The following is an 18,248-nucleotide window of genomic DNA, read 5'->3' on the forward strand; positions in this document are numbered from 1 at the left end:
CAAAGTTAAGTTTTGAAAGCAAAGGTTTCACAGGAGTTGTTCCAGAACCCCTGTGAAGCTATGACTAGGGCAAATGCCATTCTCTATTGCCACCACAAACAGAAAGCAGAGGAGGCGAGAGCATCCCAGAAGATGTCAGCAGCTTTCTTTCAATTTTATTTTTTTTTCAAGCCTCTGTGCAGAGGTTCAGTGTTAACCCACATGCTTGCCTATATTTCAAGTTCTGTAACCTTTTAATCAAAGGACCACCCAGCCTTCAAAAACAAATCCAAGGACCACTCTACTTGGAAGAAAGGATGGTCTTGTATCGCCACCACTTACAACCAAAAGAAAAAAAAAATCATTATATTTTTATTGTTACGGTAAAGAGTAGGACAGAGGTAGAAAGTTGTAACTGCTTTGTTTTGTTCCTTAGAGACAGGGAACTGTGTGCAACTAGCCTTAAATAAATCCTAACAGTAACTTCCCAATGGCCTTTTTTCTCCCAGTTTCAAGTGTTTCTGAATGAGCTGAAGGCCACTTTTTTGCTAACGGCTTTCGTCTCACTCCATCCTAGAGCTTTGTGACAAAACTGAAGCTATTTTGTGGAAGGGAGGAAGTAGATGCATTAGTGAGTGCATTGCCTCTTGGCTGAGGTTAGGTTTATTTGAGCTTAATATTTCTAGTGTGATCAACTGATCACTTATTGACCATTTCACTTCAAATGTGGTCAAGGGCTGCAGCCTACAGTCAGTCTATCTTCTCCCACTCTCAGTCCTCCTCTGCTACGTAACCATGTCCCAGCCCTCGCTCCCATTATCAAGCCATACTTGTTTGACAGCTCAGAGCTGTAGAACGCTTTAAAGATCCCATCCACACATCATGGTGGGAGTATAACTGTGTATGCTCTGTTTTGTTCATAACACTGAGGAGCTCTCTGACTCAGAGACACACATTTCTCTTCCCAGCCATCAGTAACTAGTTATTCTTCTTTCAGCTCAACTTAAATCTGCCACTTTACCATTAACTCTGTCTATCTGTACCTAAAATTATTTGAAATAAAACATTCAATTATTAAAGACCTTAAACACCCAGAACAAGGCTGCCATTTGATTTCTTTATTTCAGAAATGATAAAGCACTCCAGCATTAAACTCTTGTTCTCTCTAACAGCAGCCGAGCCACTAAATTGATGACATGCGGATTAACCAAACAGTCTAGCAAATCATTGGTAGAAAGGGCTGTTTGTGAGGCATTTGGACTGCCGTCTGAATCCATTTGATGTGCAGGTGTTTCACAGTCATTACTCATTACCAATTGCTTCCTGGTGCAGTGTAATTTTCCAAAATGTCCTCCTTCATTTTCATGGAGAAGATCTCTACTGTCACTTTCAACTGCAACTGCACCCATTGAGCTTGTTTCTTGAGGCTGTGGTAAAACTTGAATAAGATGAGGCCCAAAAGGTATTTTCTGCAGCTTTTCTGCTTTAAATGATGAAAAGCCAAATTCATGGGTTAGTAATCTGCAGCCCTCTGGTTCACAGCCAACTTCCCTTTTCTTCCTCTTGCGTGAGGCACTTGTCCTTTGTTCTGTGCCAGTGCTGCTGGAACACGCCTGCTCTGACACACTTGCCTTTTGACACTTGATATACGCAGACACTGCTTTATTCAGGTACTGAAGATTGATTTCATGGGATGTTGCCTCAACCTAAGAAAACACCCAGGATACACTCAGTTAAAAGGAGATATGTTTCAATTCAACATTGCATGATTATCTTCCATGAATTACTTTTGCTGTGAAGGGAAGGAATTCAAAATTCTTTTTCTCAGGCAGCAGAAAGACTCAGGGGGAGCTAAGCAAAATGTCAGTAATTCTCTGTTATCACTGTTATAATGGGAGCAAGAGAGGGCTTACCTCTGTGGGATTTAGCCACACGTCTCCAGCACCAGGATTTTCTGCTGATTTTATGGCACATACTAGCATTCGAGTTATTGCTTCTTCTACACGGGCTTCATGATCTGCATCCTGCCTCAGGGGAAGAGAAAGTGTTTGGAGATAGGTTAGCACTTGGGTCTCTTCAGAAAGCTCGAAGATTTTGGGAGGAACTGAATGGATGGTCTTAGTTTGAAAGCCATACTCATGTATGCGAAGTCAGTGAAAGGCTTCAGAGTTTTGATGCTCCTACTCATGCATACAGCCCCCACATGATTAACAACACAGGCTCTGGTGTGACTACTCATCTGAATAAGGATTTGCAAAAGTAGATTCTAGTGTGTGTATATAATCTCTTCCCTTATTAGTGTTCTGTTAATTGAATCTGGTCCTTGAAATTACAATGCAATGTTAGCGTTTAATTAATGTATGCATTTATATATAGCTCTTTAGGACTAGAAAGACCATGGAAGTACATAGCAAATTTTATATATCTACATATTATGTCTAGTTTAAGTACTTAAAACACAGGATGTTACAGCAAGGCAGCAACTATCTGGGGGCGACAGAGGCACAAAAGTGAGTCAAGGAAATTCAGGAAATATTTTATCATGTAACAGCAGCTGACATACTGCTGCAGTTTTAAACATCAGCAGAAGGAAAAAAATGTTTCCTCTGAAAGCTCTCCTGCAAAACTAAATTAGTAACTGGCTCTTTGTTTCAGGCCTTCACTTCCTGCATCATCCCCTTGGGCAGCTGGATACTAGCTAGTTTGGGATAGCAGCACAAAAGCCACTTAACTGAGTTTCTTGTATATGGAAGGGAAGGGTATGTGGAAGGAGACAGTAAGACTCTCCAAACAAGATGGGTGGTTTAGTTATTTCCATGACAAGCGCCTACGAGTGGATACATAAATTTGCTTTCATTGAGATGCTTAGACATACAAGTTTTGGAGGAAAGATGTAACCTAGTCAACCCATAGTCCTGAACTGCCTAAGTGAGGCTTTGGGGAACATGTCAAGCAAACCATGCATCTTTCCAGTGTGAGTGTTGAAGGCAGTAATTCATCCTAGAACTCTGAGCAGAATTTGGGATAGAAGCAGGGAGAAGTGCTCTTAGCATTCTGTGGTTTTGGATGCTTGGCTTATTAATGGCCTCGTGTAACAAGCCCCCAAAACACAGAGTTTGGCATCTACATGTGGAAATTTATTTAAGGTGTTGCACTCTTGGTATTCATCCTTGTCTGCTGAATAACAGGGTTGTACTGATCGCATGAGAGTATGTTAGGAAGCATGGAATACTTTGAGTAGCTCACATCCAGCTGAAAACAAATTAAACTTCTAAAGTCCTGCCAATATAATTAATGGTTTCACTAGAACTGTAAATGTTGGCATGATTCACATCTGTCAATACGAAGGCAGCTGGTAACAGCTGCAAGCAAGAACTGCTTGATTTGGTAATGGAAATGTTCTCAGTATTGTCTTTTAGCATCCAGTGCTACCATCATCAGCTGTAGGGATAATTTCTGTAAGGAACTTTCACCTGGGTTGCAATAGCTGTACTTGTTTATGGCAGCTTTTGATATTTGGGGAGGGGCAGTATGTGTGTCATTCACTAGCAAGATCCAGCAAACATGCCTCTGTTTATGATGCCACACAACTACCTGCTCTTGCTGTCACGAAACAGGATCTTGGTGACTTCTGCAAGACCTCTATGACCAGAAAGGCCATGGAGTTTAGCTCCACTTCTTTTTTGTTTTTTTTCCTCCAGCACATAAGAACAGCTAGAAATACTACAGCTGATGCAACACCCAGCCACTTGGGAGTTACCAGCCTAGCACAGCTGATCCAATCCGGACCTGCTCCTGGAGAACAATTTGTGAGGCACAGCTTAGGGTACAAGTATGTGTGTGTTGACATCAGGGTCTTTCCAAGCACAGGGCACACAGCCAGCTCCTCTGAATTACCACAAAGGCTGCTCAAATTTAAGGAAGGCTTAAATGGTTGCTCTGCAGTATCAGTGCTTTCTCTGGCAATGGACACAGCCTGACTGTACTTGGGGCTATGTAAGAGCTTGGTGTGGGCTGTGGGCCTGCTGTCCTTTCTAAATGCATAGTCTCATCTAGAAAATTTTTCCATGAGGGAAACACCCAAGTGAGTTCCTCTGCTCTGCAAACGCTTGGTTTGATGTTGGTATGAGAAATGTATTGTGTGGTCTCTGAACAGCAGCTGAATGCATGTGTTCATCCCCCTGCAGACTTCCAGACTAATAAAGGTTTAAAAGAAAAAAAAAAAAGGCAATAAGTATTTTAGTGAGGCAGCTTTCACAGGCCATTTCAAAGGGTCTTTTTTTATATTAAGCTAGGATTAATGATAAAGTAATTTGAATCAGAAAACCTTCTGGAGCGTAGGGATGATCTAGTTGGAGATGTCCCTGCTCATTGCAGGGGGGCTGGACTAGATAACCTTTTAAAGGTCCAGTCCAACCCAAACTATGATATCCCTGGAACCATCCTATACATACTGGTTAATATAAGCGAGAAAAAACAAAGCCTGGGGAAAAGAAAATTAATTAAATACTTGAGAAAATCCAACTCCAGGCAAATCAAAACTATCACAGAGAAATGAAAATTCAAAAATCCTCTGCCACCCCCTTCCTATCACATTAATCTGATTTAAATTCTAATTTAGCTTTGCATGTAAGCATGTGCTTGCGGTGAAGTTGCTGTTCTGTTGTCCCCTATTCAACACAAAGCTAGTTAGCCCACAAGAAATTGGACGTGAAAAGTTTAGCTTGTGTTTAATTGTTTGCCTGATTGATGTAAACTTGAATGTGATTTCTGCTGAACTGGGGCTTCAGATCTGGAACCTTGGAAGGTTCTTCAGCAAAATCTGTATCCATAAGGGCTTTTCCCTCCCCAACCTCTAAATACAGCACACCCAATAGGGCTGAACCTGGCAGGCAAGGGACAAAAGTCCATGCAGACGTGGAAGTGCTCTGTTACCATGACATAAAATGGAAAATACCAGTTCAATCCAAGAGTTTATGCTGACAGTGATGGGATCAATGGATTCCACATAGTGCCACCAGTGCCTTGGAACGAGCAGGACCTGGAATTGGAGACATTGCATTAGGGTACTAGCAGAAGCCTGAAGAAAGATAAGGTGTTTTAATTAAGGTGGTGTGGGATTCGGAGGCAGAATGAGGCAGGAATAGGGGTAGGAGGTCATCTTTATCACTTCCTTCTAGCCTTTTCTCAAGACTTAAATGCCCACTCTCTCCTCCCTTTGTATCAATACTATCATGTAAGAAGTGGACATGATCCAGAACTACCTCCCATCCAAACTACTTCTCATGTGAAGCAGGATTGTAACTTTTTACCTGCTCTAGGTAAGCAAGGTCTGGCTGTACAAAGGGAGTGCAACTGGTGTAGCAGTAAAGCAGGGCTTTAGAGAAAGTCTCAGCCAAGCAAGAACTCTTTTGTAGACTCTGCAACTGAGCAGACTTCCCAGTTCCTTTAGAAGGACTGCCAGCTGGCTTTCCCAAAAAGCAGGTATCCTAATGCTCATCTAGGTGATTAACAGTATGTAGCTTTAATTCTGCTAAATAATCACCAGAATTAAACTTGTCACTTTCAGCAGATAGGCTTTTAAAAGAAGGTGTCCCAGAAATCACGACAATCTAGTTTAGATCAGAGCTTTACAACTATATCAGGATGATAGCTGTGACATAAAATTGATTCCAACCCATGGCTTTTATGGTACAAATACATTAATGTTGTTTTGATGATACAGGACAAGCTTTACAGATTACTGAACATAAGATTATCACAGGGCTATCAAGAAAAGCATAAAAGATGGTTTTTGACAAGGAATAAAAATGGTCAGAGACAGATAAAAATATACACTTCAGAATGGGGAAAGTGAAGCAATGATCTGTATCTGAATTGCAGACAATTCCTTTTCTTGGTAGACACAAATTACTTAAAAGAACATTCTGCTACCTAGATAGCCCTGTGCTTCATTATATCAAAACATGGCTAATGAGAAAATGTCTATGTAGGGAACAATGACTGTGGCCCCAGTCCTGCAAACACTTACAGGGCAGTCGGAGCAGAGTCATTTTTGGGCCAGAGGACAAAATGTTCTCCACAAGTTTCAATTTAAGTCAAACAAAAAAACTATTGGCTCTCTAAAGGTCAAAAACATTTGGAAATTGTACTTTAATCCAGTACAGCACACAAAACAGAAGGAAGTCAGTCTATGGAGGGCCATTATTCAAAAAATATCACCAATTAGTTATTCCTGACACCTACAAGCGTACAAAACCCTACGCAGTCTGAAGCCAAAACACGCTTTCTACACTGAGCAAGTTTCTGAGTGGTGCTTTTATCACAGAAACCTACACTTCAAATGAAAAGTGCAGTTACATTAGCTGCAATGGGTCTATCTGTTACCAAGTGTTTGCCTTCACTTCACTGACTGCAGAATCACACCAAAAAACCAAATGCTCATCTGCTCTATAGGGGTTCCTATACTGAACTCTGTTAAAGAATCTGGGTGCCCTCCAAATGATAGGATATAATGATGAAGCCTCAAAAACTTTGTTATACAGCAGAAGAAGGCATAGTGAGCTTGCAACATGCTGAAGAAGTGGATGAAGACGCTAGGGAATTGGGGTATGGTGCAGAGGGACTATGTAGCAAGGGAACAAAAACAAGATGCAAATTAAGGGAAGTGTATGAATGTTTCAGTAAGAGGGGCTGCCTGGAAAAACAAGATGGAAATTAGGAATGGAATGTGCTGGTTCAATGCGACTCATGCAAAGCAGAGACAGAGTTGCTTTGGAAAGAGGAGGTATAACTAGGAGGAAAATACAATCCCCCAACTAGTCCAGTCTTTTCAAACCAGAGAGGAGGAACTTGATCTTTGGGGAGACTAAGCAGATCTTACTTGCCAGCAGGTTAAGGCTAATAACTGCAAAGTTGTGTATTTCCACAGCTGATGCCATTTATACAGGAGCTACAGAGCTGTGACTCCAAGAGGCAAAACAGGTACCATAAAGAGTTGCTCTCCTTTTATTTTTGGGCAAGCTTATGCTTGTTAAAATAAGGATTTATAGCAGCAAGAAAACTGAAATTATCAAAAAGCAAAAGGACTAAAACTTTAAGGAAGATGAGGAAATGGAAAAAATTAAAACCAAAAAATCCAGCTGGCAAGGGAGCAGGAGAACTAACAAGACCAAAAAAAATCATCAGAGAGAGAAGCATAGTAGGATTCTTCTACCTTTACAAACTAGTATTCTTTGAGATTTGCAAACTAGAAGCAACGTCCCCCCTCCCCCCCCAACTATCAATCCGCAATAAAATAAAGAAGACTTCTATATGTTTATGAATATGGGAAACAGATTTAACTACATTTGAAACTACATTTCAATAGGAAATGTGAAAGTAAACCACAGTGAAATACACACACACAAAAATGCAGCAAATGTTTTACAGGGAAAACCTAAAGTGCCAAAGCAAGACGGAACTATTCCAAGCTAAGAGAGAATCTTGGGTTAGCCTGCTTTCTACAGAATCTATCTAGCTTTGTGGCCTGGGAAGGTACTGATCTAAACAGCAACCAATCAGATAATAGGGCTAGTGATAGGCAAATATGGTAGATGAAGTCAAAGTAGGACAGAAATCCCAGGGAAGATAAAATGAAAATCTGGTCTGTAACGTGAGGAAAGAAACCAAGAGAACAGTTGGGAGAGCAAGTGGAGCAATGCTGAAGACTTGTACAGCACACAGAACAGAAGAGGTTTAAATTCTCAATGGACATGATTAACTCGATATAGTGCAAAGGTAGGGCAAAGGTGGAATTGCTTCAAAAAGAGAGCATACCCTGAAGTGAAATATTATACCAAGAAATTCCTGCTCTTTAGAAAAAGATAGTGGGGTAAATGCGCAAGAAAAAGAAGCACCAAAGAACGCCAGCATGATGGGAAGAAAAAGATGGGGAGTTGCTGGGGGACCCAAGTAAATCCCACAGCTGCTTGCAACCCAGGCAATGAAAAATAAAATAAATAAATGCATAGTCAACCCTGTGGGAGCACCATGTGAGGACTCTGGCAGGGCGCTGCCACCCCAGCCTATGGCCTGTCCCAGCTGGTGCCTGGCTGCCCTGGTGCTAGGAAAGTGCTTTTACCCTGCCTCCTTCCTCCCTCAGAGCAACAGGGGCCACTGATGCCAGAAACACGGGCACAACCCTGGGGAAAAGCACTGCGAACAGGAAGGGAATGGGGCTGTTATCATGCTGTGTCCATACGGACCCAGGTGAGGGACTGAGGGAAGCTCAGGGAAGAGGTGGAAAAATAAAGTTAGGAACTGGCAGCTTTCACCTTTGGTTTGCTTGACTTTTTGGGCATTCGTGGGGCTCTCCATGTGTGTTGCAGGCTGAGTGGTGTTTTCATCACCAATATGAGTGTAAATTCAGCTCCTGGACTTTTCTGCCTCTCTCTGATGGAGACAATAGTTCTGGTGTCTACAGGCTGAGCTGGGCTGTTCTGCCTTCTCTGTGGGGTGACTTGGGGCCAGCTCTGCAGCCTCACACATGAAAATTCTTTCTTCCTTCCCTACAACGGAATTATCGACTGTCTACTATGCATAATGCTGTGGACAACTCTGAATTCTTCTTTACTCAAATCACTTAAACTTTTCTCCAACAAAAGTAGGTTTTCACTGCAACCCCTTTAAAAAAGTATTTCCTATACTTTGAGCTGGAACATTTATTTCATTGCCTTTTAAAAAGTTTGAATTACTGCATTTCCTGACTTACAACAACACTTTTATTTTTTTGGTATCAATTACATTTTTCTTGGTTATTCAGACTGTCTGTTCTGCTGCTGCCCACTTTAAACCCAGTCTGAAGCTCTCATCCCTTTTCTTTAAAGGTGGCATACAGGGAAATCCCTCCCTGACTTCACGCAGATTTCTGCTTGCTCAGGGTTGGGTTAGATGTCAGAGGTCTGCCTGTGCTGTTGAGAGCTCTGGCTGCTGAGCAGGATCCCACGGTGTGTTAGATACTGCAGCAGGAGCACAGAAAGAGAAAACCTGGCAGCTTTACACAGGAACTTGGTGATAACTGTAGCTGTGGACACAGACCGAGTTTGAGATGTGTTCAGAAAGCAGGCAAGCAAAAGCAGGGGAGGAGAGCTTCTGAGCAGCAGACCGCAGTGAGAGACAACAAGCAGTAACGTTGATCTTTTTTTAAAGTAATTTTTTCCCCACTGTGATGATGTTTTTCAAGGCTGGAAGGGAGCATCCTTCTCAGACTCGATGTGCCTCTGAGACTAGCTCAGTTAGGCCTTTTCTTGCACCTCTGGTATCTAGAGCTGTACTGCAACTCCTCTGTGCCTGGGACGCAAGGAGGCAGGAGAGGAGGCAGCAGGGCAGCTGAGTGCTGCCTGTAACACCATGGGTCCTGGTGTCCACTACCCCTCCGGTCTGGGGTAGCATGAGAAGGAATGGCGCTGCTCACAGGAGCCCAGTGTACAAGGTGCTTGCTCTCCATTAGGAGGGCAGATGTGTGGAGCCTCACGTGTCTACCTTCAGACAAGCCGAGATGCGCTTTTTTGTCTTTTTACCATTGTCTAGTTATATGGATATGCATTAAGAGGAAGATGGATTAAGAAAATTACATTATTGAGCAGGAAGGAAGCAAGAAGCTGGTAAGAAGTGGGGCAGAGGAAAGAATGATCAATGATTTTGTATTTCTACAGCATCTCATTTTTTTGTAGCCTTTTCAGGTGGGATTCTTCTCTCCTATTTTTAATCATCAAAAAAGTTAAGCATCTATGCATCTAAAAGCATTCTTTTATAGCCTGTGCTGAAGGACAAGATGGGATGAATGATTCTGTAGGACCGTAATTGTATAAGACAAGGAGGATGAATCACCTTGAGAGGTGCCAGGTTCTTCCCAGTGAAGGCAGACAGGAGATTTGTCCTGGAAGGGTTTAAGTTGAGGGTAGCAGATCTTGCCCTAACTCTCTTAACACCTGTCCCAGAGTGTGGGGTGGAATATACTAGAACAGACATGTTTTGCCCCATGTGCAATCTTTTAAGCAGTATTTGTATATTTGTGAAAACAATCAAGGCATTATTAGAAATACTGCAGAATTTATGAAGAAATAAAACAAAATACTAATGCTTTGGGTGAAAAATCACTAGTTCAGTGAGCACAAATCCACCAGGAGTCAACCTCCTGCTCCGTACTTACCACTCAGCCTTGCAATCATCGCATAGGTGACCAGATCCAAATATTTATAAGAAGCCCCTACATTTGTGTGATGCAACTTGAGCTTGTAACTTCATGGATATAGTCAGGTACCGCTGCAAACCCTAAAACTAGTCAGCTGCCTATTTAAATAAATCAGAGATCTAAATGTTATCATAATTTGTTATCAAGAACAGATCACTCATGTATAACCAGAGGCCATGTTAAGACCTCTGTGGAAATTCAGCCCACAGTCACTGGTCAAGTAAAGGATGAAACCTTATAAAAAAGTCTCAGCCAACTACCTAAACTCATAACAGATATTCACCTCTGAACAATACAGTGAAAAGGCACAAAGGATGCAATCGAAGTACATATCGTGCATTGGTACAATGTTATAGGTAGGAATTCTGCTTTAAAGCCTTAAATGGGTGTAGAAAAATGGCTTGTAGCAAACAACGACCAGAAGGTGGCATTTTACACATGAAGTTTTTGATATTCAAAGCTGCACTCAGCCTACATGCAGTTGCTCTCTTGAATACCTAAGAACACCTTTGTCTTTATTTTTCAACCCTTTATTGCTACAATATCTAATCCAAAATGCTCTGTGTACCCTCTGGGAAGGAGTGGAGATGCTATATATTATTACAAAATAAAGCTGGCTGCAAATTCTGCAGTAATTGTATTAATTCCACATGAAAACCACTGCTAAGTACGTATCAAGATTGTTATTATTTAGGGATCCTCTCCCTTGTTAACAAAGAAGTTCTTCTAGGTCATTCCTTTCCTCTCCATCAGGCAGCAGCAGTCTCCAGTCACCTGCCCCATAAGCTTCTGGATGTGATGCAGGAAAGCACCACCCAAAAGGTGCTGATAAAATGGATGAAGGCAATACCTCATGGCTCCGTCATTGCCTCTACATTACCTTCTCCACAGAAATCTAAACAGTATCTCCTTCATGGCAATGCAGACAACTTGTATTACTGAGCTGGCTCAAGATCTTTATTCCTAGCAAGATTAACTTGTAATTGCTTTAAGCCTAATTAAAATGAAGATCATATTAAAGGTTTACTACCATACTTGATCATTCCAAAGGAGATTATAAATTGAATTAGTGTTGGGGATCATGGATAATACAGTGCTGAATGGATGTGGCATTTTTATCAGTAGTAAAAATTTGTTCTTTGTGCTTTAAATTATTGAACACTGCAACCTTACAAAGTGTAGAATGTGAAACTAATCATTTATTTTAGGAGTATGACTAGGAGCTAATGTAGTGCAAACAATGAAGGTTGATCACGGATTCCCCATTTGCAACTGTACCAGCAGAATAGCATACTCTTCCCAGTCAAGAGACATCATCCTCTTGTTGGAAAAAACTATCCTGCTCCAGCCTGTGATCTCACCAGTTCACAGGAGCGCTCCTCACTCTGCCTCCTCAAAATTAGCTAGATTAGCAAAAATCAGTTCTTCCAATTGTTGAAGGCAGGTGGGTTTGCCAGCCAGGGGCAAAGGAGAACTAGCACAAGTTGCTGAGCTGGCAGGCCAAAAGAGGTGACAACATCTGGTAGGAGAAGGGTGAAAAGGCACTACAAGGCAGCCACTCCACCGTCTTAAGCAGTCAGAGCAATGAACATTGCAGAATCCCTTTGGAAAGTCCTGACAGTTTGAGATGCGCAGGGGTGCTTTACAAGGACATGCACTGCTGAACAAATGAAAAAGGGTAATTCAGACTCCAAATACCAACCATGTTGATTAAATAAAGACGGACGCTATTTACAGCAGAAGACTAGGAATTAAGAGTCCTGAGCCCTACTCTCATGCTGCTGCTGACTGCCTGTGTGGCTGTAAGGCAGGCACTTAAAACTGAACTTTCTCAGTAAAACAGGGTTAATAATATCCTCACATCCTTGTAAAGCACTGTGAAACCTCTGGATGGTGTGTGCTTTAAATGCAAGTATCATCATTATAATACCCTGCTACTAAAGCAACAAGTTGGGCCAATGTTCCCTGGTGAAGGTTATTCACTATCAAAACATGAGTTCCTTTGTTGGCTCTACACGCTCATTAATCAAACACATTTTATGGAACATACTGGTTTCACAGTAGACAGGTTAGAGTACTGTTCAAGAAACTTTTAAAGCAGACAAATTGGAGGCGATGGCAAGAACTGTGATGGAATTGGGCAGCTGATTGAACTAACTCTCCAAATGTTTGCAGGTTTTGTACAAAAAGGGCTAGTAAAGTAACTGTGAGCAAAGGAAGTTCCTGTGCTGAGAGAAATGTATCAAGCCTGACTGCAGACTGTAGGTAGAGGGAAGTTCCACAGTCAATTTGTTAAGATTTCCTAGCCCATAATTAGCCAGTTAAACAATTTACTAGAATCTTTAAAGTAATGTGAAGCTCATATGTGAATGGTACCTGTCCTGGACTGAGTGTAACCACATGGGCTGTTGTGTTCCTAAACTCAGGAAAGCGTTTCAGGTCAGGGTTGGCAACGTTGACTTTGCTGAATATGCTGGATTCCTCATAAGGGATCCTGGTGGGATAAAGGAAACTGGTGTCACCAGGTGGGAAGAGGTGCCATCTCTTCCTGAAAATAGAGAGAAGATAAAAATGTATTCAGTGCATGTCAGTTACAGCAAAGAACTAAAGGCAGTAGCAAGGTTTTCAATAAAACATAAATCTGCCTTGCTGTGTGAATCTCCTACGCAGTGAGAACACAGGCAGTGCTTACAGGCTGTCTCCTGAAAGTGTTTTTAAAATATTCCACTTTTTAATTTTTTAACTGAAAAGATCTACAGCTTCTCACAAATTATTTTTAAAAGGCAGATAAAATAAAATTTTTAAAAAAAGCTCTTCCATCTGGTTCCTCTTTCCTCCCTTTTACAGAACAACATGCAGCATTTACAGATGCTCAGAGCATTAAAAATTGCTCTATAAACCAGGGGAAACAGTTTTGTTACAGACAACGTACTTTCATTCATGGAATGAATAGCTGCTGCACCCATGTTTTAAAAGGAGGGCATTGTGTGTTTACAATGGTAATCGTAAAGGGGTATGGACATGATCTTCCGCCTCCTACCTTCACGTACAATACTTGGCTGTTAGTCGCAAACCCCTCATTCTTAGTAAAACTCACCTTGATGCTTCTATACCACAGATGGCATAAATAAAAAACAGAGACATTTGCAGACATAAGCATCCTGAAACACCTGTATTTTTGGGGGTTATTAGTACCAAATGATGAGAATGTGGCTTGTGTGGGCCACTGGGGTTAAGAACTCACTGGTGTGACTAAATGCCCAGATGGAGCAGGACAGGGTCGTTCTGCTCATCAGGGCACTTGTGTTGCAGGTTGCTCTCTATGCGCCCAGAGAATTGGGTCAACACACCACAGTGCAGGGCCAAGCAGAGCTGAGACACGGACCTCGTCCTTAGGAGCTAATGTTTCTTTTTCAGTTACATAGACCAGATCAAGGAGACAAAAAGAATATGCCAGAACTGGTGGTGCCAGTTTTATGGGTACTATAAATGAAATATCTTAGCAGGTACATACGTTATTTAGAAAGAGGAGTTTTATATGGCAGTACTTTAGGTGATGGAAATAACCAGAAAGGAATACACAAAGAGAGAATTTATTACATTGAAAAGGTGCCAGACAATCAGTACAACGGTGACCCATGCACTAAGCAGTGGAAAAGTAAAGGCAGTACTTTACAGCACAGTTGGACAATTTGTGCAGCTCTTCTCTTTGTTTCAGACTCTAGCGAGATCTTTTCTTTTTGTCTCTTTCCTTGGTACTCACTTCCTGCTTTTTGCCTACTGCTTCTAATTGTCAGTTCTAAGTCACAGATCTAAAAATGGGAGAAAAGCAACCAAATGGCACAAAACCAGAAGACACAGGAATAGCAGGATAGCCAGAACTTCAGAGACTGGCACAGATGGAAGTGCCATAGGCTGCTGACATTTCTTGGTAATTACCAAAGCTACTGCTGGGTGGAAGCACAAAAAATAGTTCCCCTGAAACTCAAGTCCTATTGCAACTTTGCCCTCCAAGATAGACCCTCTGAAGGGGCAGAGAGTAACTAGGTTAGGAGGCTCATGGGTTAATCCTGCAGGCTCATGACAAAGCAATATCATGAAGCAAAAAATTAAGAAGCCTGAGGGATGCAAGGAAGACATTCAAGATAGCAACAAAGGGCTAAGAAGTCATCCCTGGCTTTCCTGCAAAGGCAAATCTATTTAAGTTTAGCATAAGCTTATGTTCTATTACAAAGCCTGTCTTGTTTGTGAGTCTCAAAAGGGAATCTTTCTGCTCTGAGGAAGCAGAGGATTCACAAGCTTGTGGAAGTTTGCAATCTATTTATAGGCTTTGCTCTGAAAGGAAAACAACTTTGTCTTTTCAGGCCATGCAAAGGCTTAAGGCTGCTTCTTTCCCTGAGAGGAACAAGGATTTTGTTCTACCAGAGGAGGAGGAAGTGTCTTGGGAAGGCAGGCAAAATTGCTACGTGATGCTGGAACTCCGGCTCAAGTTCAACACCTGAAGGTAGAGATCAAAGAGGCAGGGCAGGTATCAGGTCTGCTAGATTACTGTACTTATTTAGTACCCAGTATTTAGGTGGATCCTTACAAGATATTTAGGCATGTAAATCTCATGGCTTTCAATGAGATTTCTGGCTCCTAAATACACTTAAGTGTCTGGACTTCAATGCATAATGTTTACTGATGAGATCTGAAGTCTACAGGACCGACTGCAGCAAAGCACAGTGCTGAGGGCTGCTTCCAGAGTGTCTCTGTTGCACATTCACCCAAGGATCTTGAGGCTATTTGTAAACATGAATGAAAACCCACCTGAGAGCTAAACAGAATTACCCTTCTTACAGATCAGATAATTTGCCTTGGGCCTTAAAGCCAGTCAACCTGTGGCACTGCCCAGCATAGAAGCCAGCATGCCTGACTTCCAGTCCTGCACCTTAATCACAAGACCACCATGATTTTACTGTTCTATAAAATGTTAATTAACCACATTAAAATCCCGCTGGCAAAGTACTCCTTCCACTCTATACTCTCAAACCTAAAAAAATGCATGCAACTTGTTTTGTTACTCCAGCATTACTCTAGCAATAATAGATAACAAAAAAACCCCTGAGGCCAATATGCAAGGAAAGAAGAAAAAAAAGAAGGGGGGGGGGGGGTGGGGTGGGGAGACAGCATGCAAACAGGCAGAAAGATACAGCAACAAAGCTACATGCTCCAAAATTAGTTTGGAACCTTAAATGTCCCTTTCAACTTTGCTCACAGCTGGCTGCTCCCATCTTGATGTTCCCCTTTTAAATTTATTCTAGCAGGCTATTAGAGGCTGTTGCACAGAGAATATTGTAAAAGTCTAAAGTAGTTTATTTCTATTTTGTTTCTGGGCTTTTTGTTTTTAACTCTTTATCTCCCACTTCCAAATCCCTGAATTTGTAACTACTAGGAAGATTAAAATGTTTATTATCGGACCACATAACACACAGCAAAGATCTTCCTCAAACAGAATAAAATTGTTACCTCCATGACCCAGTCAAACTCTAACCCCCTGAAGTTCTGCTATTTCCTATAAAATAGTTCTGATGCTCTTCAATCGCTGAGAGCTCAGAAAACTAACATAATCAGGACCCAGAATTAATACTCAAGAGTCCAAAACGAACTTTATAGCACAGTGCAACTTCCCCTGTATTTGTTGTATGTATATGTACTTGTTACCTTCCTTGTACTTGCAACACTAAGTTGCAGCCGTAGGAGTCCAAATGGCAGGGGGTGTTTGCTCCTTCAGAACCAATCCACAGCGTGCTCTCTTTTCCGCTTCTTCCAGGAAAACCAAAGTCAGTCCACCTTATATCCTACAGCAATGAAAAGGTTATTTATGTAAGCTGTTGAACTGATTCACATCCTACCCTCAGTTCTCGGAGTTTCTTGTCTTCCCCTCCACTGTTCAGTCGCTCTTTATCCACTGCAGCTGTTGCTCTTTGATGGGGTTCTTGCATGCATGGCCTGTGCTCCTTCCTCCAAAATTCTCCTCTCTAGCAGCATTTCTTCTGCTGACTTTTTTCTTTTTTCTGACTACACAGCCTCCCAGAGCTCTGTCTCCAGTTCTCATGTTGGTCTTTCCTATCACTCAAGTCACCCATTTGCTCTACAGAAGGACTGCCCAACTGCTCATTGCCACACGTGGCTTCTTTTCCTTCTTTTCACTCTTTTTTCCTTTCTCCACTCTTAACCATCCGCCCAAGCTCAGGATTGCTTTCAGAAAAATTCTGATATAGAGCATTTAAAAAAAGAATGAGTGGAAGGAAGGAAAAATCCCTATTCCCTTTTCAAACTGATTTGATAATCCATGTGGCATATTTGCTCTCTCTTTGCTCATGTCTCAGCTTTCTCCATGTATTCTGGAAACGCAGACTTTACCCCATCTCTGACCCAGTGGTATGCTGGTTTTTTAAATTTTTTTATTATTTAATGGACATATTCTTCTCCTGCCTTTGCAACTGTGGAGGCAAGGAACTTAAAACAATTTGATTACCGGGTGAGAAAGGGCAGAACAGGTATGCATGTGTTATGAACATGATCCTGGAGCTTTCCAGTCCATTGATCCTCCCACAAGTAATCCCCTGGGGATGACAGCTGGAACGAGAGGGACAGTGAGGTGTTTTTCAGATAGTTCAAGGGTTTTGCAGGATGGCTCTGTACAGCTGGATAAAGCTTTCCCATGTTTCTGTAGCTCACCCTGCCACCTGCAGGGCCCGATCATTTGTTTACTGGAAAGCACTTGAAGTATACCGGCCAGAGGTACTGCTGCCTTTTGGCTGGAGCCCCAGACTGAGCCTTAGGAAACAGAAATTCAACTCCTGGCTTCCTGATGGTCTCAGGCAAATCAGTTCATCTCTGAGCTTTATTTTTCCCATCTTGAAAGGAAGATAACAGTATTTGCTCCGTTTCAGTAAAGCACTTTGGGGTCATTCACATCACCTAACTTTAGGAACCTAATTTAAGCTTGGCTCCTGCTCTTGTCAAAGCACTCAATCACGCCTCGGAACAGCCTCTCTCTTTCTGCTGTCTATAAAGAGAAAATAGGAGTCTAGCCTCCTAATTTAAGTATGTAAGCTAGCTGCTTGCAGACAGGAGGATGACTATGCTTTTTTTAAGATCTATGAATGAGGAAAACTAGAGCTAGACATTATTATAAGGATGACTTCACCATGACTCTGTATCAGGAAACCCTCAAAATGAGCGATAGCCCTCCCCAAAATTAGGTGTTGCTCAAGATTTTGAATTTCAGAGTTATTGATTTTAAAGATATCATTTGAAAAAAATGGAGAAGTGTAATATAAACATTTGTCAAAGGCAGCAAAAAATCAAAAAGAAAAAGTTGCTCCTATAGATTTCAGCAGCCATAAAATTTAAAATCCAATACAACTATTTCAGTGATAAAGTTAAGCGTAACACCATCTCTACACTTTAATCTCACACCTAAATAGTTTTTGTATTTTGTTACAATTTAAGTGGAAAGAAAGCACACATAATCAATATTAGATTTAAAAGAACTTTCTGAAAATGCTGCAGCTGTAGTAAATAGTTGAAGTGATTATGGGTAAAATAGTTTTTAACCAATGAACTGAAAAGGAACTGGTAGGATTACTGAAATCTTGTCACAGTGGGTTCCTTTTCTACAATAAAAAGCCACAGTAAGAAGAAATGCACTAAAAGGTGTTCCAACCATAACAGATGGCACATTACTTGTGAATTATATTTATTTCATTTGCTGCTTATAATGAAGTTAATCTGTACCCGTATGTCACTTTAAAAGGTCTCATTTCTATTTAAACTTCACGCATATATCTTGCTTCTGATTTATATCTCAAATTCTGTAATGAAATATCAACTGAACAAAAAACGTAAGATGCTAGATACTGCTCATAGATTAGAATAATGGAATCATTACCTTAGCCCACACAACTGTAAATGATAAACAGTGCAATCTAAATTTCAAACAACTTCTAAATGGCCCTATTAATCACTATAAATAACAGTGCAGTTG

The 18,248-nt window shown here is 41.3% G+C and overlaps 1 protein-coding gene across 4 annotated transcripts in view; it reads right to left on the reverse strand.

The window, feature by feature from the left end:
• Positions 1–1,082: 1,082 nt before the first annotated feature.
• Positions 1,083–18,248, reverse strand: part of HSPBAP1 (HSPB1 associated protein 1) — a 37,896-nt gene continuing 20,730 nt past the window's right edge. For 3 of the 4 annotated variants that reach the window (XM_049803733.1, XM_049803825.1, XM_049803918.1), the window contains exons 4-8: positions 15,917–16,053; positions 12,590–12,761; positions 4,937–5,020; positions 1,893–2,003; positions 1,083–1,685 (exon numbers count right to left, since the gene is read on the reverse strand). In XM_049803733.1, coding sequence (XP_049659690.1) covers positions 1,128–1,685; positions 1,893–2,003; positions 4,937–5,020; positions 12,590–12,761; positions 15,917–16,053 — 1,062 coding nt within the window. In that variant the 3' untranslated portion in view covers positions 1,083–1,127. The remainder of the gene's footprint in view (positions 1,686–1,892; positions 2,004–4,936; positions 5,021–12,589; positions 12,762–15,916; positions 16,054–18,248) is intronic. The other variant, XM_049804010.1, reaches the window with a different exon arrangement.

Source organism: Accipiter gentilis, chromosome 1 (assembly GCF_929443795.1).
Source record: "Accipiter gentilis chromosome 1, bAccGen1.1, whole genome shotgun sequence".
NCBI lineage: Eukaryota > Metazoa > Chordata > Aves > Accipitriformes > Accipitridae > Astur > Astur gentilis.